This window comes from Schistocerca serialis, chromosome 4, assembly GCF_023864345.2.
Source record: "Schistocerca serialis cubense isolate TAMUIC-IGC-003099 chromosome 4, iqSchSeri2.2, whole genome shotgun sequence".
Lineage (NCBI taxonomy): Eukaryota > Metazoa > Arthropoda > Insecta > Orthoptera > Acrididae > Schistocerca > Schistocerca serialis.
Window position 1 is genome coordinate 853,285,345 of NC_064641.1, and position 23,150 is coordinate 853,308,494.

Genomic DNA, 23,150 nt, shown 5'->3' on the forward strand with positions numbered 1-23,150 from the left:
CTGGCGTTCAAGCGCGATCAGAGTTCCCGAACGCCTGCGTGAAACACTGCAAACTTCCTTTGCGGATGAATCCGTTAGCCGAGTACAATGATGTGCCCGGCACAAACTCGAGGGTACTTTTAAAATATCAGGGACTGTTTTTTGCAGCATTCATTTTCCTTCAAGCAAACACGAAGATAGTCCCTGTCACTCATATTTCTGATGAGGGAGATTTATTTTGGTGGCGGTTTGCACATTCCGTAAAGAACGCAACAAAACCCACGCCTCAGAGCGCACGCCAGGAGATTCTACTGCACGCAGTGATAGGGAGAGTTGACGTGTTGTCGAGTGCTGAAAGGAAATCAGCAATTGTTGCTTTGTCTGCGACCGCTGCATTATGCGAGTAGAAGGTGTCCCAGGAATAGTAGTCAATATTAAGGGGTATGGCAGGAACGCTCATTTGAGGCAGAAGACTACATTGTGGACGTGTGCCCTGTTCCGAATAGTTTGTTTTTGGGCTTCTGGGGCGCATGTATGTGTCTTAACACCCAACCACTTTGACGTTTTCTTCTAGTCCAACTTGCTTAGTTGCTTTCACCCTCTTTGCTGAGAATGTCTTTCTGCCATTAAACTAGCCCGTTGAATGCGCAGTTGTGCATGGTTTGTTGTGAATGAAGTAATGCGAGGGATGAGAGTGTATTAGAGGGAAGCATTGCTTAACCGAATCTGTGTAGGCGCGCTGGCTAAAATACCACACATCTAAACTGATGAAGAAAATTCAGATAGGTGTGTGTTTACGACTTCTGAGATGGTAGCGTTCCTGCTGCTGTCGAAGAATACCTTTGGCGCCATCCGACAGGTCGAGTTCCTGATTGTCAAGTGTTTACCAGAGTTACGATGTTTACTAACTGTGGTTCATGTATGCGTATATGAACCTGACAATATATTTAATAATACGGAAAATAATTAACAGTGTACATTAAATGTGTTCCATCCCAGAAACCATTCAGAAGGAAGGAAGATTGGATTTAACGTCCCGTCGACATAGGTGTATTAGAGACGGAGCACAAGCTCGGATTGTGTCAAGGATGGGGAAGAAAATCAGCCGTGCCATTTCAAAGGTACCTTCCCAGCATTCGCCTGGAACGACTTGGAGAAATCACGGAAAACCTAAATTTGGATAGCCGGACGCAGGTTTGAACTGTCGTCCTCCCGGAAGCGAGTTCAGTGCGCTAACCACTGCGCCACCTCGCCTGGCGGAAAGCTTTCGGAATAGGGCGTGTGTCCACATGAAGTTTTTTGCTTCAAGTGATCGTTCCAGTCATATTCCTGAATATTGACCATCCCTCCTGGGACATCATGTACGCTGTGGCAGTGAACAGCGCAGAAAGAAGGAAACGTTCATTGTCGCTGAAAAAATTGATGAGTAAACGGAAGGAGAGGAAAAGCATATTTCTTCCAAAATAATTTCTTTTAGAGGACGAATACTCGTTTCGAAATTAATTGGTGATGGCTGAGGATATTTACCGCTAACTTCTCGACATTGTGCAGTTTCGAAATTAATTGGTGATGGTTGAGGATATTTACCGCTAACTTCTCGACATTGTGCAGCAGAAACTATCGTAGCAGGACGACGTGATTTTGGAAAGCAGTTACTTCTTACGAGAAGTTATCGGCTATCCCGAAATTCCATGGCACTGGTGAAGGCAAACTTTACTTTTGGTACGTAGACATTCAGACTGCCGGCACCACTTCCCTTTTAGGCCTCAGTGACACGTCTTTCTCGGCAAATCCATAGCTTTTATTTTTATTTCTTCCACTGTTATATGCAGCCTACATTTTAACATACGTAGTATTACGTTCAGCGATGTATCACATTTGTTCTTGTTGTTATAATCTTTACTTCTAATGTCAAAAAGACACAGCTCAGCTCAGATTGTTTCATTAAACCAGTCACGTGTTCTTTGCACCCAAGTTGCCATATTGTGTGCTCTTTCTCCTGGAAATCACTTTGTCAATGCGCCACGGGAGCTCTGAAGTGCAGGTGTTTAACTCACCCACTTCTGCTTGAAACCTGAATTAGGCGTGGCTCAGGACAGTTATTAGGTAACAATTCGAAAGGAAATATAACGAAACGTCCATTGATCACTTAAGCACATTTGTTAGTATTAACATTTAAACATTACGCGTGTGCATTATTCCAAACAAAAAGAATCCTGTATCCTGTTCGCACAGAACAGTGCTGATGCATTACAACAGCTGCTAGACGTGGCGACTACCAACGCTGTTACAGACATTGTAGTTACGAAGCATGTTCTGGTACACTCTCTCAATCCCACCGGGTGTCTCCTCAATGTCTAGTGTAGCAGACGTGGATGCGTTACACATATGAATTGAAACCGTCGACATGGGTTCCTATTCAAAATATTATGTACTCACTCCCGTCTACACCTTAGAAGTTTGTAACGGGAATTTCGGAACACCCTGTACATTTGCCATCGGTTGCTGCACGTTGGTCTATCGATAAACTCAGTCTTCGCACTCAGGTTTACACAAGCATTGTCACTATAATTGTGGAATAACGTTATTTGTAGAATTCAACTTTTCTTCACTGTCAGATTAAATCTCCAGACATCATGATCATTTCCAGACTGAATTATTCATAGCTTAGGAATTGAAATACATGAATGCGCCATTAATTCTGTAAATAAAATCCTAAATAGGGATTTTGATAATAATTTTAAATGACCTTTAGGCGGGCGTGTCGCTAATGGCAGGATAACAAATGGAAGCTTATATTCTTTTGTGATGTTGTTTGATAACACGTAAGATGGCGGTGTTAGCAATTGTGGCTTGAACTTTTAGTGCCCATTAGTTGCCCGCATCAAAGGAGATATGGGTGTGCATGTGTGGGTTTCAATATTAGTTGTTCAAATGCCACCCATACTTTAAATAATGTGAAATTTCTATCTAAACTATAAGTTCTGCCACCTGACATGTCCTGCAACAAACGATTACGTGAACCACAAAACTTGAAAACGCATGAATCTACTGGTTTGTTGTAAAAAATTGCTTTAAGTGATATGTGGAGTAATTAGTTGAGCATCTAAATCAATAGCAATTCCACATTCTTGAAGCAGTTTGTGTGTACGTGTATGTATGTATGTGTGTGTGTGTGTGTGTGTGTGTGTGTGTGTGTGTGTGTGTGTGTGTGTGGTGGAGTGGTCTTCTTTTTTGTGTAAGATATGTGGATAGCGCCTGAGCAATTGCGGTGGTATTTCTGGAGTTATCGATGATAATAATAATAATAACAATAATACTATGTAGAGCCTTACGTAGTTACTGCTGTTTCGTGCTGTTGATGAATTCATTTATCTGTTTCGATTATTCCCATTTAAAGAGAGCGTTTGAACTTGAATTCCTTTATGATGATTGTTTATGATTTTTCTGAGCCCAAATTTTCTTCATGGGTTCACTGTGTTGTTTCTTTCGCTCCGCTGTCCATTTGCATCCTGGTCTCTTCTGTGTTGTGGTGTCAAATTTATGTTTTTTGATGATGTTCCTGAATTCAGTTCTATTTTCTGCATCGTTTACTGTTATGTGTGCTTGTCTGAGCTCCTCTTCAACTTCTTTTATCCATTTTGTTTTTCCCCTGCCTGAGTTGATGACTTTAAGAATTCGCTTTGAAATTCTATTTTCATTCATCATGTGGATATGCCCGTAGAACTGCATTCTTCTTTTCCTTACTGTATCCGTAATCTTGTCTGTGTATTTATATAATTCTGATGTTGGTCTCTTCTTCCAGATTCCTTGCTCTTGTATCGGGCCAAAAGTTTTCCTGAGAATTTTCCTTCCTTGTTTCTTTATTTCTTTGATTTTAGTTTGCCCATCTATTTGTGTTGTTTCAGATGCATTCAGTTCCTCCGGAAGTACGACAGTGTTGTAGTGCCTCAATTGTGCGTTAATGGATATGGACTTTTTGTTATAATAGTTCCACGTGAGTTTATATGCGTTCTCTCCGTTGGATCTTCTCTATCTCTTCTATGGACCCTATCTGGTACGGATCCCACACCGCTGAGCAATATTCAAGCAGTGGGCGAACAAGCATACTGTAACCTACTTCCTTTGTTTTCGGATTGCATTTCCTTAGGATTCTTTCAATGAATCTCAATCTGGCATATGCTTTACCGACGATCAGCTTGATATGAACATTCCATTTTAAATCACTCCTAATGCGTACTCCCAGATAATTTATGGAATTAACTGCTTCCAGTTGCTGACCTGCTATATTGTAGCTAAATGATAAGGGATCTTTCTTTCTATGTATTCGCAGCACATTACACGTGTCTACATTGAGATTCAATCGCCATTCTCTGCACCATGCGTCAATTCTCTGTAGATCTTCCTGCATTTAAGTACAATTTTCCATTGTTACAACCTCTCGATATACCACAGCATCATCCGCAAAAAGCCTAAGTGAACTTCCGATGTCATCCACAAGGTCATTCAGGCGCGTAATGGGGCCCCTTAGGGAAATGGCAGCAAGAGAGGGGAAGAAAACCAATGTGCACTCCGTGTGCATACCGGGGGGAGTCATTCCAGATGTGGAAAGGGTCCTTCCGGATGCCATGAAGGGTACAGGGTGCACCCATCTGCAGGTGGTCGCTGATGTCGGCACCAATGATGTGTGTCGCTATGGATCGGAGGAAATCCTCTCTGGCTTCCGGCGGCTATCTGATTTGGTGAAGACTGCCAGTCTCGCTAGCGGGATGAAAGCAGAGCTCACCATCTGCAGCATCGTCGACAGGAATGACTGCGGACCTTTGGTACAGAGCCGAGTGGAGGGTCTGAATCAGAGGCTGAGACGGTTCTGCGACCGTGTGGGCTGCAGATTCCTCGACTTGCGCCATAGGGTGGTGGGGTTTCGGGTTCCGCTGGATGGGTCAGGAGTCCACTACACGCAACAAGCGGCTACACGGGTAGCAGGGGTTGTGTGGCGTGGGCTGGGCGGTTTTTTAGGTTAGATGGCCTTGGGCAAGTACAGAAAAGGCAACAGCCTCAACGGGTGCGGGGCAAAGTCAGGACATGCGGGGACCAAGCAGCAATCGGTATTGTAATTGTCAACTGTCGAAGCTACGTTGGTAAACTACTAGAACTTCAAGCGCTGATAGAAAGCACCGAAGCTGAAATCGTTATAGGTACAGAAAGCTGGCTTAAGCCAGAGATAAATTCTGCCGAAATTTTTACAAAGGTAAAGACGGTGTTTAGAAAGGATAGATTGCATGCAACCGGTGGTGGAGTGTTCGTCGCTGTTAGTAGTAGTTTATCCTGTAGTGAAGTAGAAGTGGATAGTTCCTGTGAATTATTATGGGTGGAGATTACACTCAACAACCATGCTAGGTTACTAATTGGCTCCTTTTACCGACCTCCCGACTCAGCAGCATTAGTGGCAGAACAACTGAGAGAAAATTTGGAATACATTTCACATAAATTTTCTCAGCATGTTATAGTCTTAGGTGGAGATTTCAATTTACCAGATATAGACTGGGACACTCAGATGTTTAGGACGGGTGGTAGGGACAGAGCATCGAGTGACATTATACTGAGTGCACTATCCGAAAATTAACTCGAGCAATTAAACAGAGAACCGACTCGTGGAGATAACATCTTGGACCTACTGATAACAAACAGACCCGAACTTTTCGACTCTTTAAGTGCAGAACAGGGAATCAGTGATCATAAGGCCGTTGCAGCATCCCTGAATAGGGAAGTTAATAGGAATATAAAAAAAGGGAGGAAGGTTTATCTGTTTAGCAAGAGTAATAGAAGGCAGATTTCAGACTACCTAACAGATCAAAACGAAAATTTCTGTTCCGACACTGACAATGTTGAGTGTTTATGGAAAAAGTTCAAGGCAATCGTAAAATGCGTTTTAGACAGGTACGTGCCGAGTAAAACTGTGAGGGACGGGAAAAACCCACCGTGGTACAACAACAAAGTTAGGAAACTACTGCGAAAGCAAAGAGAGCTTCACTCCAAGTTTAAACGCAGCCAAAACCTCTCAGACAAACAGAAGCTAAACGATGTCAAAGTTAGCGTAAGCAGGGCTATGCGTGAAGCGTTCAGTGAATTCGAAAGTAAAATTCTATGTACCGACTTGACAGAAAATCCTAGGAAGTTCTGGTCTTACGTTAAATCAGTAAGTGGCTCGAAACAGCATTTCCAGACACTCCGGGATGATGATGGCATTGAAACAGAGGATGACACGTGTAAAGCTGAAATACTAAACACCTTTTTCCAAAGCTGTTTCACAGAGGAAGACCCCACTGCAGTTCCTTCTCTAAATCCTCGCACAAACGAAAAAATGGCTGACATCGAAATAAGTGTCCAAGGAATAGAAAAGCAACTGGAATCATTCAATAGAGGAAAGTCCACTGGACCTGACGGGATACCAATTCGATTCTACACAGAGTACGCGAAAGAACTTGCCCCCCTTCTAACAGCCGTGTACCGGAAGTCTCTAGAGGAACGGAGGGTTCCAAATGATTGGAAAAGAGCACAGGTAGTCCCAGTCTTCAAGAAGGGTCGTCGAGCAGATGCGCAAAACTATAGACCTATATCTCTGACGTCGATCTGTTGTAGAATTTTAGAACATGTTTTTTGCTCGAGTATCATGTCGTTTTTGGAAACTCAGAATCTACTATGTAGGAATCAATATGGATTCCGGAAACAGCGATCGTGTGAGACCCAACTCGCTTTATTTGTTCATGAGACCCGGAAAATATTAGATACAGGCTCCCAGGTAGATGCTATTTTTCTTGACTTACGGAAGGCGTTCGATACAGTTCCGCACTGTCGCCTGATAAACAAAGTAAGAGCCTACGGAATATCAGACCAGCTGTGTGGCTGGATTGAAGAGTTTTTAGCAAACAGAACACAGCATGTTGTTATCAATGGAGAGACGTCTACAGACGTTAAAGTAACCTCTGGCGTGCCACAGGGGAGTGTTATGGGACCATTGCTTTTCACAATGTATATAAATGACTTAGTAGATAGTGTCGGAAGTTCCATGCGGCTTTTCGCGGATGATGCTGTAGTATACAGAGAAGTTTCAGCAAAAAAAAATTGTAGCGAAATGCAGGAAGATCTGCAGCGGATAGGCACTTGGTGCAGGGAGTGGCAACTGACCCTTAACATAGACAAATGTAATGTATTGCGAATAGATAGAAAGAAGGATCCTTTATTGTATGATTATATGATAGCGGAACAAACACTGGTAGCAGTTACTTCTGTAAAATATCTGGGAGTATGCGTGCGGAACTATTTGAAGTGGAATGATCATATAAAATTAATTGTTGGTAAGGCGGGTACCAGGTTGAGATTCATTGGGAGAGTCCTTAGAAAATGTAGTCCATCAACAAAGGAGGTGGCTTACAAAACACTCGTTCGACCTATACTTGAGTATTGCTCATCAGTGTGGGATCCGTACCAGATCGGTTTGACGGAGGAGATAGAGAAGATCCAAAGAAGAGCGGCGCGTTTCGTCACAGGGTTATTTGGTAACCGTGATAGCGTTACGGAGATGTTTAATAAACTCAAGTGGCATACTCTGCAAGAGAGGCGCTCTGCATCGCGGTGTAGATTGCTCGCCAGGTTTCGAGAGGGTGCGTTTCTGGATGAAGTATCGAATATATTGCTTCCCCCTACTTATACCTCCCGAGGAGATCACGAATGTAAAATTAGAGAGATTAGAGCGCGCACGGAGGCTTTCAGACAGTCGTTCTTCCCGCGAACCATACGCGACTGGAACAGGAAAGGGAGGTAATGACAGTGGCACGTAAAGTGCCCTCCGCCACACACCGTTGGGTGGCTTGCGGAGTATAAATGTAGATGTAGATGTAGATATTGTGAATAGCAACGGTCCTGCGACACTCCCCTGCGGCACACCTGAAATCACTCTTACTATGGAAGACTTCTCTCCATTGAGAATGACATGCTGCGTTCAGTTATCTAGGAACTCTTCAATCCAATCACACAATTGGTCTGATAGTCCATATGCTCTTACTTTGTTCATTAAACGACTGTGGGGAACTGTATCGAACTATTACAAGAGGCCGTAGTTTCCGAATTGTTCCAGAGAAACGTATAAAAATGATCTTCAGACGCGTTTTTCTTTCTGTAGGACTAGTAGTTTGTGTGTAACGAGCGAGAGAATATGTTAATACTTTGCGTGGTATTTCAAGGCGTTGTGATAGGGGAATCTCAATTAGCCTGCATGAAATAACTGAATGACCGTCATAAATTTGTTGCCCTTGGAAGCAGTTAGATAGGCAACCACCAACTGCACCCGGTTGAAGGTATAAGCTGTTTAGGAATGTATGGGACGGGACAAATAGAACTGGCCCGGAGAACATTGTTCCAGGGTACAAAGAAACACATCAGAGGAAAGGAAGTAAAGTACACTACTGGCCATTAAAATTGCTACACCAAGAAGAAATGCAGATGATACACAGGTATTCATTGAACAAATATATTATACTAGAACTGACATGTGATTACATTATCACGCAATTTGGGTGCATAGATCCTGAGAAATCAGTACCCATAACAACCACCTCTGGCCGTAATAACGGCCTTGATACGCCTGGGCATTGAGTCAGACAGAGCTTGGATGGCGTGTAGAGGTACAGCTGCCCATGCAGCTTCAACACGATACCACAGTTCATCTAGAGTAGTGACTGGCGTATTGTGACGAGCCAGTTGCTGGGCCACCATTGATCAGACGCTTTCAATTGGTGAGAGATCAGGAGAATGTGCTGGCCAGGGCAGCAGTCGAACATTTTCTGTATCCAGAAAGGCCCGTACAGGACCTGCAACATGCGGTCGTGCATTATCCTGCTGAAATGTAGGGTTTCGCAGGGATCGAATGAAGGGTAGAGCCACGGGCCGTAACACATCTGAAATGTAACGTCCACTGTTCAAAGTGCCGTCAATGCGAACAAGAGGTGACAGAGATGTGTAACCAATGGCACCGCATACCATCACGCCAGGTGATACGCCAGTATGGCGATGACGAATACACGCTTCCAATGTGCGTTCACCGCGATGTCGCCAAACACGGATGCGACCATCGTGATGCTGTAAACAGAACCTGGATTCATCCGAAAAAATGGCGTTTTGCCAATCGTGCACCCAGGTTCGTCGTTGAGTACACGATCGCAGGTGCTTCTATCTGTGATGCAGCGTCAAGGGTAACCGCATCCATGGCCTCGGAGCTGATAATCCATGCTGCTGCAAACGTCGTCGAACTGTTCGTGCAGTTGGTTGTTGTCTTGAAAACGTCCCCATCTGTTGACTCAGGGATCGAGACGTGGCTGCACGATCCGTTACAGCCGTGCGCATAAGATGCCTGTCATCTCGACTGCTAGTGATACGAGGCCGTTTGGATGCAGTACGCCGTTCCGTATTACCCTCCTGAACACACCGATTCCATATTCTGCTAACAGTCATTGGATCTCGACCAACGCGAGCAGCAGTGTCGCGATACGATAAACCGCAATGGCGATAGGCTACAATCCGTCCTTTATCAAAGTCGGAAACGTGATGGTACGCATTTATCCTCCTTACACGAGGCATCAGAACAACGTTTCACCAGGCAACGCCGGTCAACTGCTGTTTGTGTATGAGAAATCAGTTGGAAACTTTCGTCATGTCATCACGTTGTAGGTGTCGCCAGCGGCGCCAACCTTGTGTGAATGCTCTGAAAAGCTAATCATTTGCATATCAGAGCATCTTCTTCCTGTCGGTTAAATTTCTCGTCCGTAGCACGTCATCTTCGTGGTGTAGCAATTTTAATGGCCAGTAGTGTAATATGTAGAGCCTTACGTAGTTACTGCTGTTTCGTGCTGTCAGTTAATTCAGTTACAACTTGGAGAAGACATTTTCTTGAGATATTTAGGATTTGTGACGTATATGTATTACTTTTGTCATCAGCGATGTACGAGATGGAGCGCAACATCTGTGTGTAGTGGGTGGACTATGTGAGGAACCTGTAACCTCTACCGCATTAAGGGTACTAATTGAGGAACAGTAAAGAGCCTTACAAAAGTGTGATAGCAGTAACAGTCTTTTGAAACTAATTTAGTTTCGTGGCTGAAACAGAATCGAATAGCTTAGCTTTTGTCCCTGAAAAAATTTCATTTTACCCCTCCCAGGTTGGGAACCACTGCACTAAGTGGACTGTTGGCCGGTGCATACGCAGCTGACGGATAAAGATAGAGTGTTCGCGTCGGCTCGTGAGCTTACGTAGTGCGGTTTGTGTGCCCGCAGGCTGAGCCCGGTGGCTGCTATGGCCGTGTCTCCGGCGCCGCCGCCGGGCCGCGCCGGCGCGCAGAGCCCGCCGCATCCGCAGCCGCAGCCTCCGCCCCAGCGCCGGTGGCCGGCGGGCCGAGCCGGCGCAGCGCCGGCGCGCGCGGGCAGTAGCAGCCGCCTGCTGGCGTCGCGACGCGCCCCCGGCGGCCGGCCGGCCGGCTACGGCGCCGCCATCGCCATGCCGAGCAGCCTGCGCTCGCTGGTGAGCGGCCGCCGCGCCGCCACCGCCGGCTCGTCGGCCAGCCTCTACACCGAGTCGACGAGCGGCTCGTCGCCGCGCCTGTCGGCCATGCGCAAGTGCGAGACGGTGCTGGCGCTCGCCGAGGCGCCCGCACTGCGCCCCGTCAACCGGCTGCGCGTGCCGCCGCCCGCCGGCGGAGGCGGGCTGTGCTCTCGCTGCTCATCCCTGCTCTCGCTCGCCTCGTCGTCGAGGTACTCGCTCAACACGGCTACGGCCAGCTTCGTGCCGCAGCCGCCGGCGCCCGCGCCCGCCCTGCTCTGCAAGCTCTGCCTGCAGGAAGTCCCGCCGCGACACGTCGTCCAGCTCGCAGACTGCGCCTGCGAGTATTGTATCGAGGTGAGTACCCCACAGTGATAAGCGGGTCGGGCCGTCAACTACAGTGTGATAGTATACGAGGTCTGTTCAAAAAATTCTGGAACTTTGTCCACAAAATTTTTCTGCTCTTACATTTTACTTATTGTGCACGCCCTCCTTCGAAATACTCTCCTCCACAATTGATACACCGCTCCCTACCCCGTTTCCACTTCCGGAAACACTTTTCTGGATCGCCTAAGGCCCCATATGCGAATTTCCTTTTATTTCGTCTATCGTTGCAAATCTTCGTGCTTGCAACGGAGTCCGCTGAGGCCAGGACTGGAGAGTATGATGAGATAGCACACTGTTTCGTTTTTTGTGCAGTAGTCACGTACCAACAGGGATGAATGTACGGGTGTGTTTTCGTGATGCAAGAGCCGTTAATTGTCTCGCCACATCTCAGGTCGTTTCATTCTCAAATTTTCTCGCAGGCGTCACAACACATTCCGATAGTAACATCAAAAATGGTTCAAATGGCTCCGAGCACTATGGGACTCACCTTCTGAGGTCATCAGTCCCCTAGAACTTCGACCTACTTAAACCTAACTAACCTAAGGCCATCACACACATCCATATCCGAGGCAGGATTCGAACCTTACCGTAGCGGTCTCGCGGTTCCAGACTGTAGCGCCTAGAACCGCACGCCCACTCCGGCCGGCAATAGTAACATCGATTAACAGTTTGCCCCCTGCGGCATGACTTCATGATCAACTAATCCTTCAAAGTCAAAGAAGACTATCGAGATGGCTTTGACCTTTGACCTGACCTGACGAGCTTTTTTTGGTCTTAAAAAACTTTTCCCGACCCATTGTGAAGACTGAACCTTAATCTCGGACATGATAACCGCGGACTCGTGTCTCATCACCAGTTGTGATTCTCTTAAGGAAAATCTCGTTTTCATTTGGGCGATCCAAAAGCTCTTAATAGAATGCGAGGAGAAGATCTTTCTGGTCTTGACACATGAGCCGTGGGACGAACTTCGCGGCAACACGATGCATTCCGCGTTACTGTGTCAGGTTTTAAGATGTGACGCAACTGAAATTCTTCCGAAATGTCTCGGAATGTCAAGCACAATTTCATTGACGCCGGCCGGAGTGGCCGTGCGGTTTGAGGCGCTACAGTCTGGAACCGAGCGACCGCTACGGTCGCAGGTTCGAATCCTGCCTCGGGCATGGATGTGTGTGATGTCCTTAGGTTAGTTAGGTTTAATTAGTTCTAAGTTCTAGACGACTGATGACCTCAGAAGTTAAGTCGCATAGTGCTCAGAACCAACCAATTTCATTGACGTTCCTGAAGAGCTTCGTCGGTAGACGTTGAAGGCCGACTTGAACGAGGGTCATCTTTAACTTCCATCCGGCCATTTTTAAACTATGTGAACCATTTGTAATAATGAATACATTTTAAGCATTCATCGCCGTAGGCTTCTTGCCTCATTTGGTAAGTCTCTGTAAAGGTTCTTGTGTTTCACGCAAAATTTAATGCAGGCGCGTTGTTCCACCAATTCTGACATCTCGAAATTCGCAAACTGTGCAACACAATATTCTACTCAATACAGCACTGAACAATAACTAACTAACAATAACTAACGGACATCTACAACAGTGGAACTTCCGGCAGTTAAACATTAAACACAAGCGTGTCCATGGATCCCAACAGCATTTCGCTCCAACCTGGCACTGACGCGAGATTACGAATGTTCCCTGAACTTTTTTAAACAGATATCCTATCTACGAGGGTGTCTCAAATACAAACTGGATTTTGTCAGAAAATATCATTTATTGAGAAACAGAAGGCAGTTACAATTTATTTTTCCACATATTTTCCCGCTTTAGAAATACATTTCTCGCAGCGAGAAGGATGAGGTTTTATCGCAGCATCGTAGACGGGAGCCGGTTGCGTCTGGACCCAAACGTGCACGAATTGCTCCACGCTCTCGACGCGTTCAAATCGTTGCTCTCCTAGAGCTTCTTTAAGCGGTCCAAACAAATGGAAATCATAGCGCGATAGGTCCGCTCTGTAAGTTGAGTCCAATGCATTTCCTGTAGTTTGGATACCATTAGAGCTGCAGCATGCGGCCTTGCACTGTCGTGGAGCAGCACGACCTGTTGAATTGCTTGGTCTCGTCTTTTGCAGCGTTATGCATCCCTCACCTTCTTCAACAGCTCGCAGAACTACACAGCATTGTTTGTGCATTGCTCACGCAAAAAAATCAATGAGCAAAATGCCTTGCCGGTTGGAAAAAAAAGTTGAAAGAACTGTGCCAGCTGACAGTCGAGTTTTGCCTTTCACTGGGGCTCCCAACTCTTTCCTCGCCACTACTTACTGGCTTGTTTGGATTCGGCAGTGAAGGAATGGAGCGACGTTTCGTCGCAGATGACGATCTGACTCAAAAATGGATCACTTTCTTCCTCAAACCTTGCTGTACGCCTCTGACAGACCTCCAAACGTCTCAACTTTTGATTTTCGGTCAAAAGGCGGGTGACCATCTGGAACACACTTTGCGGAACTGTATGTCATTTGTGATGATCGCCTGATAGCTGCCATAACTTATTTCGACCTGTTCTGCACTTTCTGATACCCTCGCCCGCCGATAGCCTCCTAGAATGTCTCGAACGCACAAATGTTTTCGTCTATAATGCTGGTCAGAGGATGGCGATCGTGTTGTTGATTATGCCAGTCAAACACTCGCGTCCTTGACAGTGTTTGCTCACCGAACTGCGCAGTCACTCTCTGGAAAATACCCGTATGTAACCACTGACCGAAAATCTTGCGCCTGTGACCTTTCCTCGACGTCGTGGCAGTGGTGCTACCTCGGTCGAGACGCACATTGCGACAGTGTCAGTACAGTGATCACTATCTCGATCTGTATCCCATAGAAGGCTGAAGTAGTTGTCCGGACCTGCCCACCTTTGTGCCCAGATTACCATAGGCTCGCCGGCCGGAGTGGCCGTGCGGTGCTAGGCGCTGCAGTCTGGAACCGAGCGACCGCTACGGTCGCAGGTTCGAATCCTGCCTCGGGCATGGATGTGTGTGATGTCCTTAGGTTAGTTAGGTTTAATTAGTTCTAAGTTCTAGGCGACTGATGACCTCAGAAGTTAAGTCGCATAGTGCTCAGAGCCATTTGAACCATAGGCTCAACAGGTTTTGACTCCTTCGAGCCCTCCGAAGTCTTCGTCCATCGCACCCACAAATACACAGTCCAGTCACATTAATTTGACCACCGCTTATGTACAATGTCAACGTGCAATAACCACTCACAGACGGCGGGCGGCAGCACTAGCAATTGGGTGGGGGGGGGGGGGGGTATGTAAAGAATGCCGAGAAGACGCAGAAAGCAGTGCAGTCATTGTCTTAATGCAGACATATAGCGATTTATCTGACGTCCAAAAGGGCGCGATCATAGACTTTCGGGCCTAAGGGGGAAGCATTTTCGAAATGGTTAAGTTTGTGGATTATTCTCGTGCTGCGATGATTAAAGCATACCGTGCATGGCAAAGTGGAGCTATACAGACCTGGTGCCGAGGCAAGTGTGATGTACCAAGGGCCAGTGATGACAGGGCCAAGCGACGGCTGCGGAGATGTGTATGGGTGAATAGACGCTCAAGCGCAACTACTGAGCAGCTGACGAACCATACGAACGGACTACCAACGGTGTTTCCTCAACCGACTTTCAGGGAATGCTGCTGCATATGGGTCTCCGGAGCAGGCACCTGGTTCAAGCACCCATCTTGATTGCTGTTCATCGGCGACAAAGGCTGAAATTGGAACGCCAATCCGCAACTGGACGTCCCCATTGAGTAACGACTGGTGGCCTTTTCAGATGAATCACGTCTTATGCTCCATCAGACAGATGGCGTTTTGTGTGCACGGCGTGAAACACCCCCCGCCCCCCAACAATCATCAGAAGGTCCCAGCCTGGAAGAGTGAACTCAATGATGTGGGAAATGTTTTGTTTTGTGCCATTCCCTGGGTAATCTCGTGATTCTGCTAGGCACAATGGATCAACAAAAATATGCATCCATCCTGGGGGACCATGTCCACCTCTACTTGCAGTTTGTTTTTCCTCGGCAAGATGACACCTATCAGCAAGCCAGTGTAACATGTCATACAGCTCACAGTGTACGTGCGTGGTTCGAAGAGTACCATGCTGAGTTTACCATATTCCCCAGGCTACCGAACTCCTGGATTTAAACGCAATCGAGAATCTCTGGGACCACCTCGATCGGGCTGTTCGCGCCATGGATCCTCATCCGAGAAACGTATCGCGTCGTGCCACGATACTAGAGTCAGCAAGGCTCCACATCCCAGTCGGTACCTTGCACAGCCTCATTGGCTCTCTTCCTGCACGTCGCTTCCCGCGCCCTGGTTCCCGGGTTCGATTCCCGGCGGGGTCAGGGATTTTCTCTGCCTCGTGATGACTGGGTGTTGTGTGATGTCCTTAGGTTAGTTAGGTTTAAGTAGTTCTAAGTTCTAGGGGACTGATGACCATAGATGTTAAGTCCCATAGTGCTCAGAGCCATTTGAACCATTTTTTTCTGCACGTCTCACAATGGTCCACGCTACAATAGGTGGTTATTCAGGCTTTTTGACCAGTGGTCACATTAATGTGAGTCGACAGTGTACATTACTACTGGTGTTGACTTTATTTCTCGCACCACACTTGAGTAACCGTCGAGGACACTTACACGTTACCTCCACCATACATCTCGCACTGCCTGAAAATGCCCATTACCCAGAGATCGTGCAGTCACAAACATTTTTGTAGATAACCAGCGTGAGGTCGGCCAAGAGCATAATTAGGTCCCAGACAGCAACTCTGTTACTGATGTCTCCCAAGTGTGGCCTGACGCTTTAGACGACCTCAACACTTACCCTCATACCTCCCTACTGAGGAAGACACTAGTGTTGGTATCATTCTTCTAACCACATTGGACAAGTCACTAACGAGGTTGCTTTCGCCCAACCTGTACCACACTCTTCTGGAGAACGACTGCTACTTTGTTCTTGGGATTGCGTAATTTTCCGATAGTTTTATGGTTAAATGTCTTGTAATCTGCCAAGGGACTTTGTCGTGTCCACAGTGGGCCTCAGATACTAGTGAATCACAAGTCACCATGTGGCCCAACAGCTTAAACAACTGTACCCCTTGTTGTATAGTGACACACCCACATATCACTCTTGTTATCAAAATTACTCACACTTCGTTCGGCTATTAACCACCAAGGATGCTATGGCGAACTTCTTCTGAACAGTTTATGCTGTCCGTAACGTCCGTTTCCCTACAGAACGCCCAACATGGGGAGTGGGTTGTACAAGCAAGCGTCTTGGGTAATTACCGTGGAATGTACCAAACTGACTCTCGGGCAACTAGTGAATCCCCAGAAATGATGATCTCAGCCAAGTTACTTACACCCCATCGTCCGGACCGTTGCGTCCTCTCCTCCGCGACTCAGTCGACATAATTAGACATGGCCTCTCACAGATAAGACAGCCTGAAGATTAACCAGGCTAAGAGGTCAGGAGGGTACCCATATAACATTGGCTGCAATTTTCTTCCCTTTGATACGAACGAAGGAAATTCGGTTGATAATCATACGAGATGGGGTCCATTAACGCACGCGCAGAGATGCCCCCCTTTGTCACCATACCCTAAGTGACACAGTTTCTGGGCTGGGCTGGACCCGTCATCATATTGGACATGGAAGGTATCTTGATTCGCGACATAGCGAAGTCTGACCGCAGTTTTCGCCTGTATGTGGCGCGCCCATCACACAGATTTTGTTTATTAAACAGATTGCACTTGAAGTACCTAAGTTAACTTCATTAGTGATTGTTTAAGATTTGCGTAAGAAACCGCGAGTAACATTTGGAGGCATCTGTGGATTCAAAGGCGCGTAATATGTTGAAGACAAATCCTTAAAAATACTAAATTTCTTCCTAGACAGAAAATCAATATAACGTACTGGAAGTGTTGTCAAATTTTGTTTTTCTACTTTGTTTACTTTCCTATACTTTTTTTGCTTTCTCAGTTTTCTGTGACATGATCGGTGGAAATGCACATAGACATTAATTGAATAACACATTGTAGGGTTTTATACTTTTAACCACCGACGGCACGTTTCTCGAAATTTTGCTGTAACAGATCGTACTGAAATGACGCATAATATGACACAGTACCTACGTATAGTATATTTTCATAGTATTTTATAATTCAGTTTTAACACTTTGGTTTTGTCAGCTGTGATGCCACATGGCGTCTCTTCTACTCTGCGTGTGTCGGAGAAAGCTGTCTTGCATCCTGTTGGTTTACGTTTCATAGCATATTGTCAAAATACGACAGTATCCGTTGCGTCTTTCACATGTGTGAAAACTGCGCAGAGCTAAATTCCACCTTATGGTGTCGTATAGCAATGAGAAAAAAAAGAAAAGAAAAAGAGAAGAGGGGGAAAAAACATAGAACCTAAACCCTGAGCATTCGAGAGCTTCTCCGGAGCTGTCAAATATTCTTACCCACATAAGGATAATTATTTAAGACAAACAATGTCGAACATTCAGATTAGGTAAGACATGCCTCAAGTGAACAGCCTTATCGTAAAATACGAGTGGCTCGTGGAAATTAATACTGTTTGATTTCTTGTGACGCTTGGCTTTCGCGCTACCTTTAAGCTGTTATCGCGGGAATTCCGTTTTTCGAGGTCCTAATAACGTTGAAACGGACCAGTAGGGAGTTTAAGTGGTGAATGTTAACTGTGCTTAATTTCTGACAGAGTGGTCTGATCTGGATCTGGAGTGTTTCTGAGTACAGTCAGATAGGCACAGTGTTCGTATCAATGGGGTAGCAGTTACGACTTATTGCTGCCCCTAACTCAAGTGAGGCTGGCTGTCTTTACCTATACAGTGTCGTAGGTGTAGAAAGTTGATGGGGGTCCGACGATACTTGTCTCCTATGTTGACTGCGGCGTAATTAAATGGCGTTGCTGAAGTCGCGTGCGTAGCACATCGTCCGGGCCACGCGTACTACCTCAGTTTATGCTTGCTGTGCAACTTCTTGTACATAGAAGAGGAAGGCTCCCTACGCATTCACTGATTTCCTTCGAGCCGTCCAGATGTAGCCTTTTGGCCGAGAGTGCCTAGAGAAGATTTATTTTTTAATCAGACTTGCATGCGACATAAATGAGTTTGGTAAACCGTATGCTGCAGCGGCATAACGACCCTTCGTTGTCAGAAACAGCTAAACGAATTGTCAGATCTTTGACAAGAAGTCCTCACGGACAGTGTAATCCGACGCAATTCCCAGACAGACTCTAGAAGGTTGCCTTTAAATAATTGAAGAAATGGAGCGGCATACATGTGATTATTGCATCAGACCTCAGTGCGTAGCGTGTTAGTCTTGCAACAGTAGAGTCGATGGTATAATTCGTGTTAGGAACATTTTTTTTTACTTTTATTTGAGTTCTATATTTATTTTCAATTGGGAGTATTATTTAATATACGTTGGATCATAATTTTTTATAATGATTACATCCCACTATTTTTAATTTAATTGCGTGGAAATAAAATGAAATTTTATACAGAGATATGAACTGCCAGATTATTCAATTATACATATATAACTTTTTTTAATTTTCTGTTTGATGTTCCGTGTTTTTTGTACCAAATTTTAATTCATAGTGTGTAGTCTCAATGGTGTATGCTCAATAATTAAAATTAAAAATTACTATTGAAGATTTGTTAATTTATTTATTAATATTTCAAGTAGATAATAAATATAGAAACCAGTAAAAATTTAAAAAAATACTCCTAGCGCCTTTACGGTTACAATGTTCGTAGGCTACGCACACAGCTACCAGCCGTCGATCTGTTGACAATTCTGTACTTTAAGGCGCCCCAAAATCATATTCAGAGACGCTCCTTTTTTAGGTTGTTTGAGAAATGCGTCGTAATCTTTTAGGAAATTGATTTCCAGGATTGACGTAATATGAACAAAATCGAAAGGAGCCAGTCAGTAAGATCTCGTTGTTAATAATGTATGTGGTAAAGGCGACTGCGACCTTTGGGACAATGAATTGGCAGATAAGCTCGATAAATATTTTATAATAATGGCTTGTCAAGGAATGAGAGGGGAATATAATTTTAAAAATGTAACCGAAAGTTTAACGATTTGTATTTTTGAAGAAAATGGTTTTAGAGAAATTTCATGCGACAATATTACTAAATAGCCATTGTGTGGGAAAACGTGGATATGTGGATGGAGTTGGCAGGACGCACATCGGCAACTATGAACATGAAGTACAGGGCAGTAACAATATTCGTGATGTTTCTCCACACTGGAGAAGGATACGTTAGGCTGCGATCGTGTATTAAGATGCAAAATTCACCGTGCAAGCCAGGACCTGCGATCTTATACAGGGTGAATATGAATGAAACCATCAGGATTTAATAAATATTTTAACTTCTTGAGTTCGGACGTAGTAAGCTACACTGTTGTTATTTCTCACTTTTAGTTTCATTGAAACAGAGCTGTAATACACTGAAACTCCAAAATAAGTATGTATATAATAGCTGCATGGTGTACCACCACTCCCCCTCCCCTTATACTGCGAAGTATTCACATTGTTTTTCCGCGCCCAGTGTGGTAAGTTAGAACAAGTACTCTTTTGTAATAGATAAACTGCGAGGATGTTAGATTCTTTAAGAGTCACCACTCAGTTAACAATTGAAAATTTTAAAGTTCCAAATGTCACGTAAAATTTTTCAAGGTGATATGGCAGGCTTAATAAAAAGACGGTTGGATGATGTCATGAGAGATCATTTGCGGAGGACAACTTAAAAGAGAAACAGCGATAAACAATGGAACGATTACAGATCCAACGGATACAGTTTTTGCTCCAAATTACCACTCATGAACGCAATACGTGGACAATAAAACCGCTGTACTTGAAAATATTGATTAGGGTTGGGTCCACAGCCTTCGTGTGGTTTTTGAATATTGTCATTCCGCTCATGGCTACAGCCACAAGCGGCGTAGCTACATTGTCGGTAACGAAACTACTTGTTGCGAATTATATTAACGACAATTTTAGATTGCCGTATCTGAACATGCAGAAATATGACATGTGTAGCAACTTTTTATGTGTGTTGAAACACTGGTAATATTAAATATGGGTGCCTTTCTGTTCGATGGCCGTATGTTTAAAGAACTGACCACTTGAAATGTTTTGCCTAGGTGATATGTTTTTAAGTTAGTAGAAACACCCTACCAACTCCAATAGTTTCGTGTTACGGAAAACATCAATCCTTGGTTGGGGGCAATGCTGGTGTCTTTTGAGCCACCAACGACTTGCAGTTAATCTTGCAGTATCACCTTCGGATACGTTGCAGCAGCTTGTGGTTGAAATGCCGCCATTCAGGGCCACTGGCGAGGAGGTCGTTCGCGTTGTGGCCGAGCGTTTCTAGGTGCTTCAGTCTGGAACCGCGCGACCGCTACGGTCGCAGGTTCGAATCCTGCCTCGGGCATGGATGTGTGTGATGTCCTTAGGTTAGTTAGGTTTAAGTAGTTCTAAGTTTTAGGGGACTGATCACCTCAGCTGTTAAGTCCCATAGTGCTCAGAGCCACTTGAATTTGTTCGCGTTGTCAGCTGTTGCAACTAGCGGTGACGCGTCTTTGCCTTAGATTTGCTCCTTCCGTGCTGCCACAAGGGCAGCGTCTCGCGTGAACCATCTGGGTTGAACCGCTTTTCACCGGTTGAGATACACGAGACGGAGTTCCCTTCACAAACAGCTCTCACCCCACTGCACTAGCAGGGAACTCATATCAGTGCTTCCTTCTGACTTCGCGGCCAAACGTTAACTAAAACACCGTGTAAGCGAACGCTTGTCGTTAAGTACAGTAAAGTTGTTATAAGGAAAGGCAGCGTTTACCTTTTCATTGGAGCTTTGTTTGTTAATTAATACGGTATGTACGAAGTACTGCCAGATGAGATGCTCTCGACGAAAGCCATTAAAAATCCTCTGGGGATGGAAAACTTTTAGATTTCTAATACGATACGTTATCTGCTGACGTAATGAACTACCAAAATCGAGCATTATAATCTGTTTCCCTTAAAACCGCTGTAAACGAAATGTGCCTTATCAGTAAAGACAGTCAGCGCCTATTATCGTCGAATATGTTGTCATAATGACTGAAGGACGTTGATTACCGTAAAGGTATACGTCTGAGTAGTTTGTTGATACGTGCTTATACTTTGACTTATTAGCCCAATTCAAATTCTCGGACCTTTGTATTTCTGTCTTTGACCCTTCTGTATGTAGACCACTTAACTGGATGAGTCAAGCCTGCATTAAGCTTCCAGAAAAGACGTTATCACTGCCATACAGTTCGTAGTCGGATGTACTGATTTATTACACGCAGTTTTCTAGGAGGCTGTTGATGAGAAAGAGACGATATGGAAATCGCTCGTGAAGCCTGTCAAATATAATTGGAAGGTTTGTGTTCTTGTAACGGGTTCTCATTTCGAATCGTGGTTTCCCGCAGGTGCGTCAAGTCGAAAGGCTGTGTATATGCCGTAACAGATCAGAAACACTGCAACTAGACGGTATCAATTTTTTTGACGGACGAAGAAAGTATCACGTCATCTGCAGGGATGCTGATAAAAAAATATTTCTTGGAAGCGTAGCGAATCATGTTTTGCGAGTGAGACATGATAAGTAGATGCATCCACTTGTGATAAGTCATTACGACAGATGTGAGACGATCACGCTCTGCTATCTCGATTGCCATACGCCTGCATCGTGACCGGGTAAGTATTGAAGCATTTCTATCTGCGTTCTTTGAAGGCTCTTATAAAACATTAATATCGTCTGTTATTACCCCGACTTCTATTGCCTTCCTCCAGCCTCTCCTATTTTCTTTCTCCTCCAGACATTCACATGTTGGCTGCCACCCACCAATACACTCGCTTCGCCCCTTCGTCGTTTTTTAGTCACACACATTGAAATTCAGAATTCATCCATCTTCGTTTTCACAGCAATTCACCGATCTCAGTTTTAGTAGCGACCTGTGAAAGCTCCGTCGAGTCTGCGTTGTCTTGAGAGAGACTTTTGGCTTCGTTAGCGTTTGTTCGTAGCAAACACAAATTACATCCCACTCGATGTTCGTTGTAGAACATTGCCGTTATTTAAGTTGGCACGCATCGACGTGAAAAGTTTCATTTTTCACTTTGTGGACTTCGCATCGGAAGTAGGATATGAATGGGAAAGACCAAAAAAAAATGGCTCTGAGCACTATGGGACTTAACATCTGTGGTCATCAGTCCCCTAGAACTTAGAACTACCTAAACCTAACTAACCTAAGGACATCACACACATCCATGCCCGAGGCAGGATTCGAACCTGCGACCGTAGCAGTCGCGCGGTTCCGGACTGCGCGCCTAGAACCGCGAGACCACCGCGGCCGGCAGGGAAAGACATCTCGGGAAGACAAGGTGGTGTCACTTGTTTCGAGATGAAAAAAAAAAAAAGATGTCGGTAGTAGATCCTATAAACACGTCAAATGGATTTATTGTCAAATGCCACGCGAGAACCGGTATCTGGCGTAAAAATGTTGTAGATATCCGAGAACAACGAGGAAACAAATTAGGACTCGAGAAGGACTTTCAGAATCCTGCGATTCCTCCCCATGTCATAAAGAGTAAAAATATTAGACACTTAAACAACTACTAATGTGTCCTTATTGCTAGTAAGACATCCAGTATTTCTTACCTAGTATAGACGTGCGACGCTAGTCTACTTTCATCCTTTTTTATCGAAAGTTTTTCAGCAACTTGTCGACTATTGGTCTCTAGAGCATGACATCGTCGCCCCCAGGGATCTCGTTCACTGCCTTCCATCGTCATATACGTAATTTTGTAATCTGGAAAAGTTCCATACGTTGTTAACGCGTCACACCACCTGTTCACGTTGTTTCGGTCACATAATTTGATTTACTGGCGGGAAGAGGCACGATTAGACAGTTTTTGTTTTATTACTGGTGCTGCGTATGATCATGCCCCGAACGAACACTGCGAGACTGATGCCGAGTGGAGCGGCGCCAATAAACGAACGGCGTAAAGCGATGAGCCTACAGTGCAGTGTTACTGCGGCCACCGTCATCACTGCTAGCCACTGTTCTCGGCAGTGCATTTCCGGGTCAGAACTGTTCACAAGA

The 23,150-nt window shown here is 45.1% G+C and overlaps 1 protein-coding gene and 1 long non-coding RNA gene across 2 annotated transcripts in view; both read left to right on the forward strand.

The window, feature by feature from the left end:
• LOC126475009 (uncharacterized) overlaps nt 1-10,421 on the forward strand; it is a 367,333-nt gene extending 356,912 nt beyond the window's left edge. Inside the window, exon 3 of the long non-coding RNA XR_007586637.1 lies at nt 10,309-10,421. This is a non-coding gene — a long non-coding RNA (uncharacterized LOC126475009). The remainder of the gene's footprint in view (nt 1-10,308) is intronic.
• Nucleotides 10,422-10,508: 87 nt separating this feature from the next.
• Nucleotides 10,509-23,150, forward strand: part of LOC126473485 (E3 ubiquitin-protein ligase RNF144A) — a 127,125-nt gene continuing 114,483 nt past the window's right edge. The window contains exon 1 of the mRNA XM_050100561.1: nt 10,509-10,927. Within this exon, the coding sequence (XP_049956518.1) occupies nt 10,529-10,927 (399 nt within the window). The 5' untranslated portion in view covers nt 10,509-10,528. The remainder of the gene's footprint in view (nt 10,928-23,150) is intronic.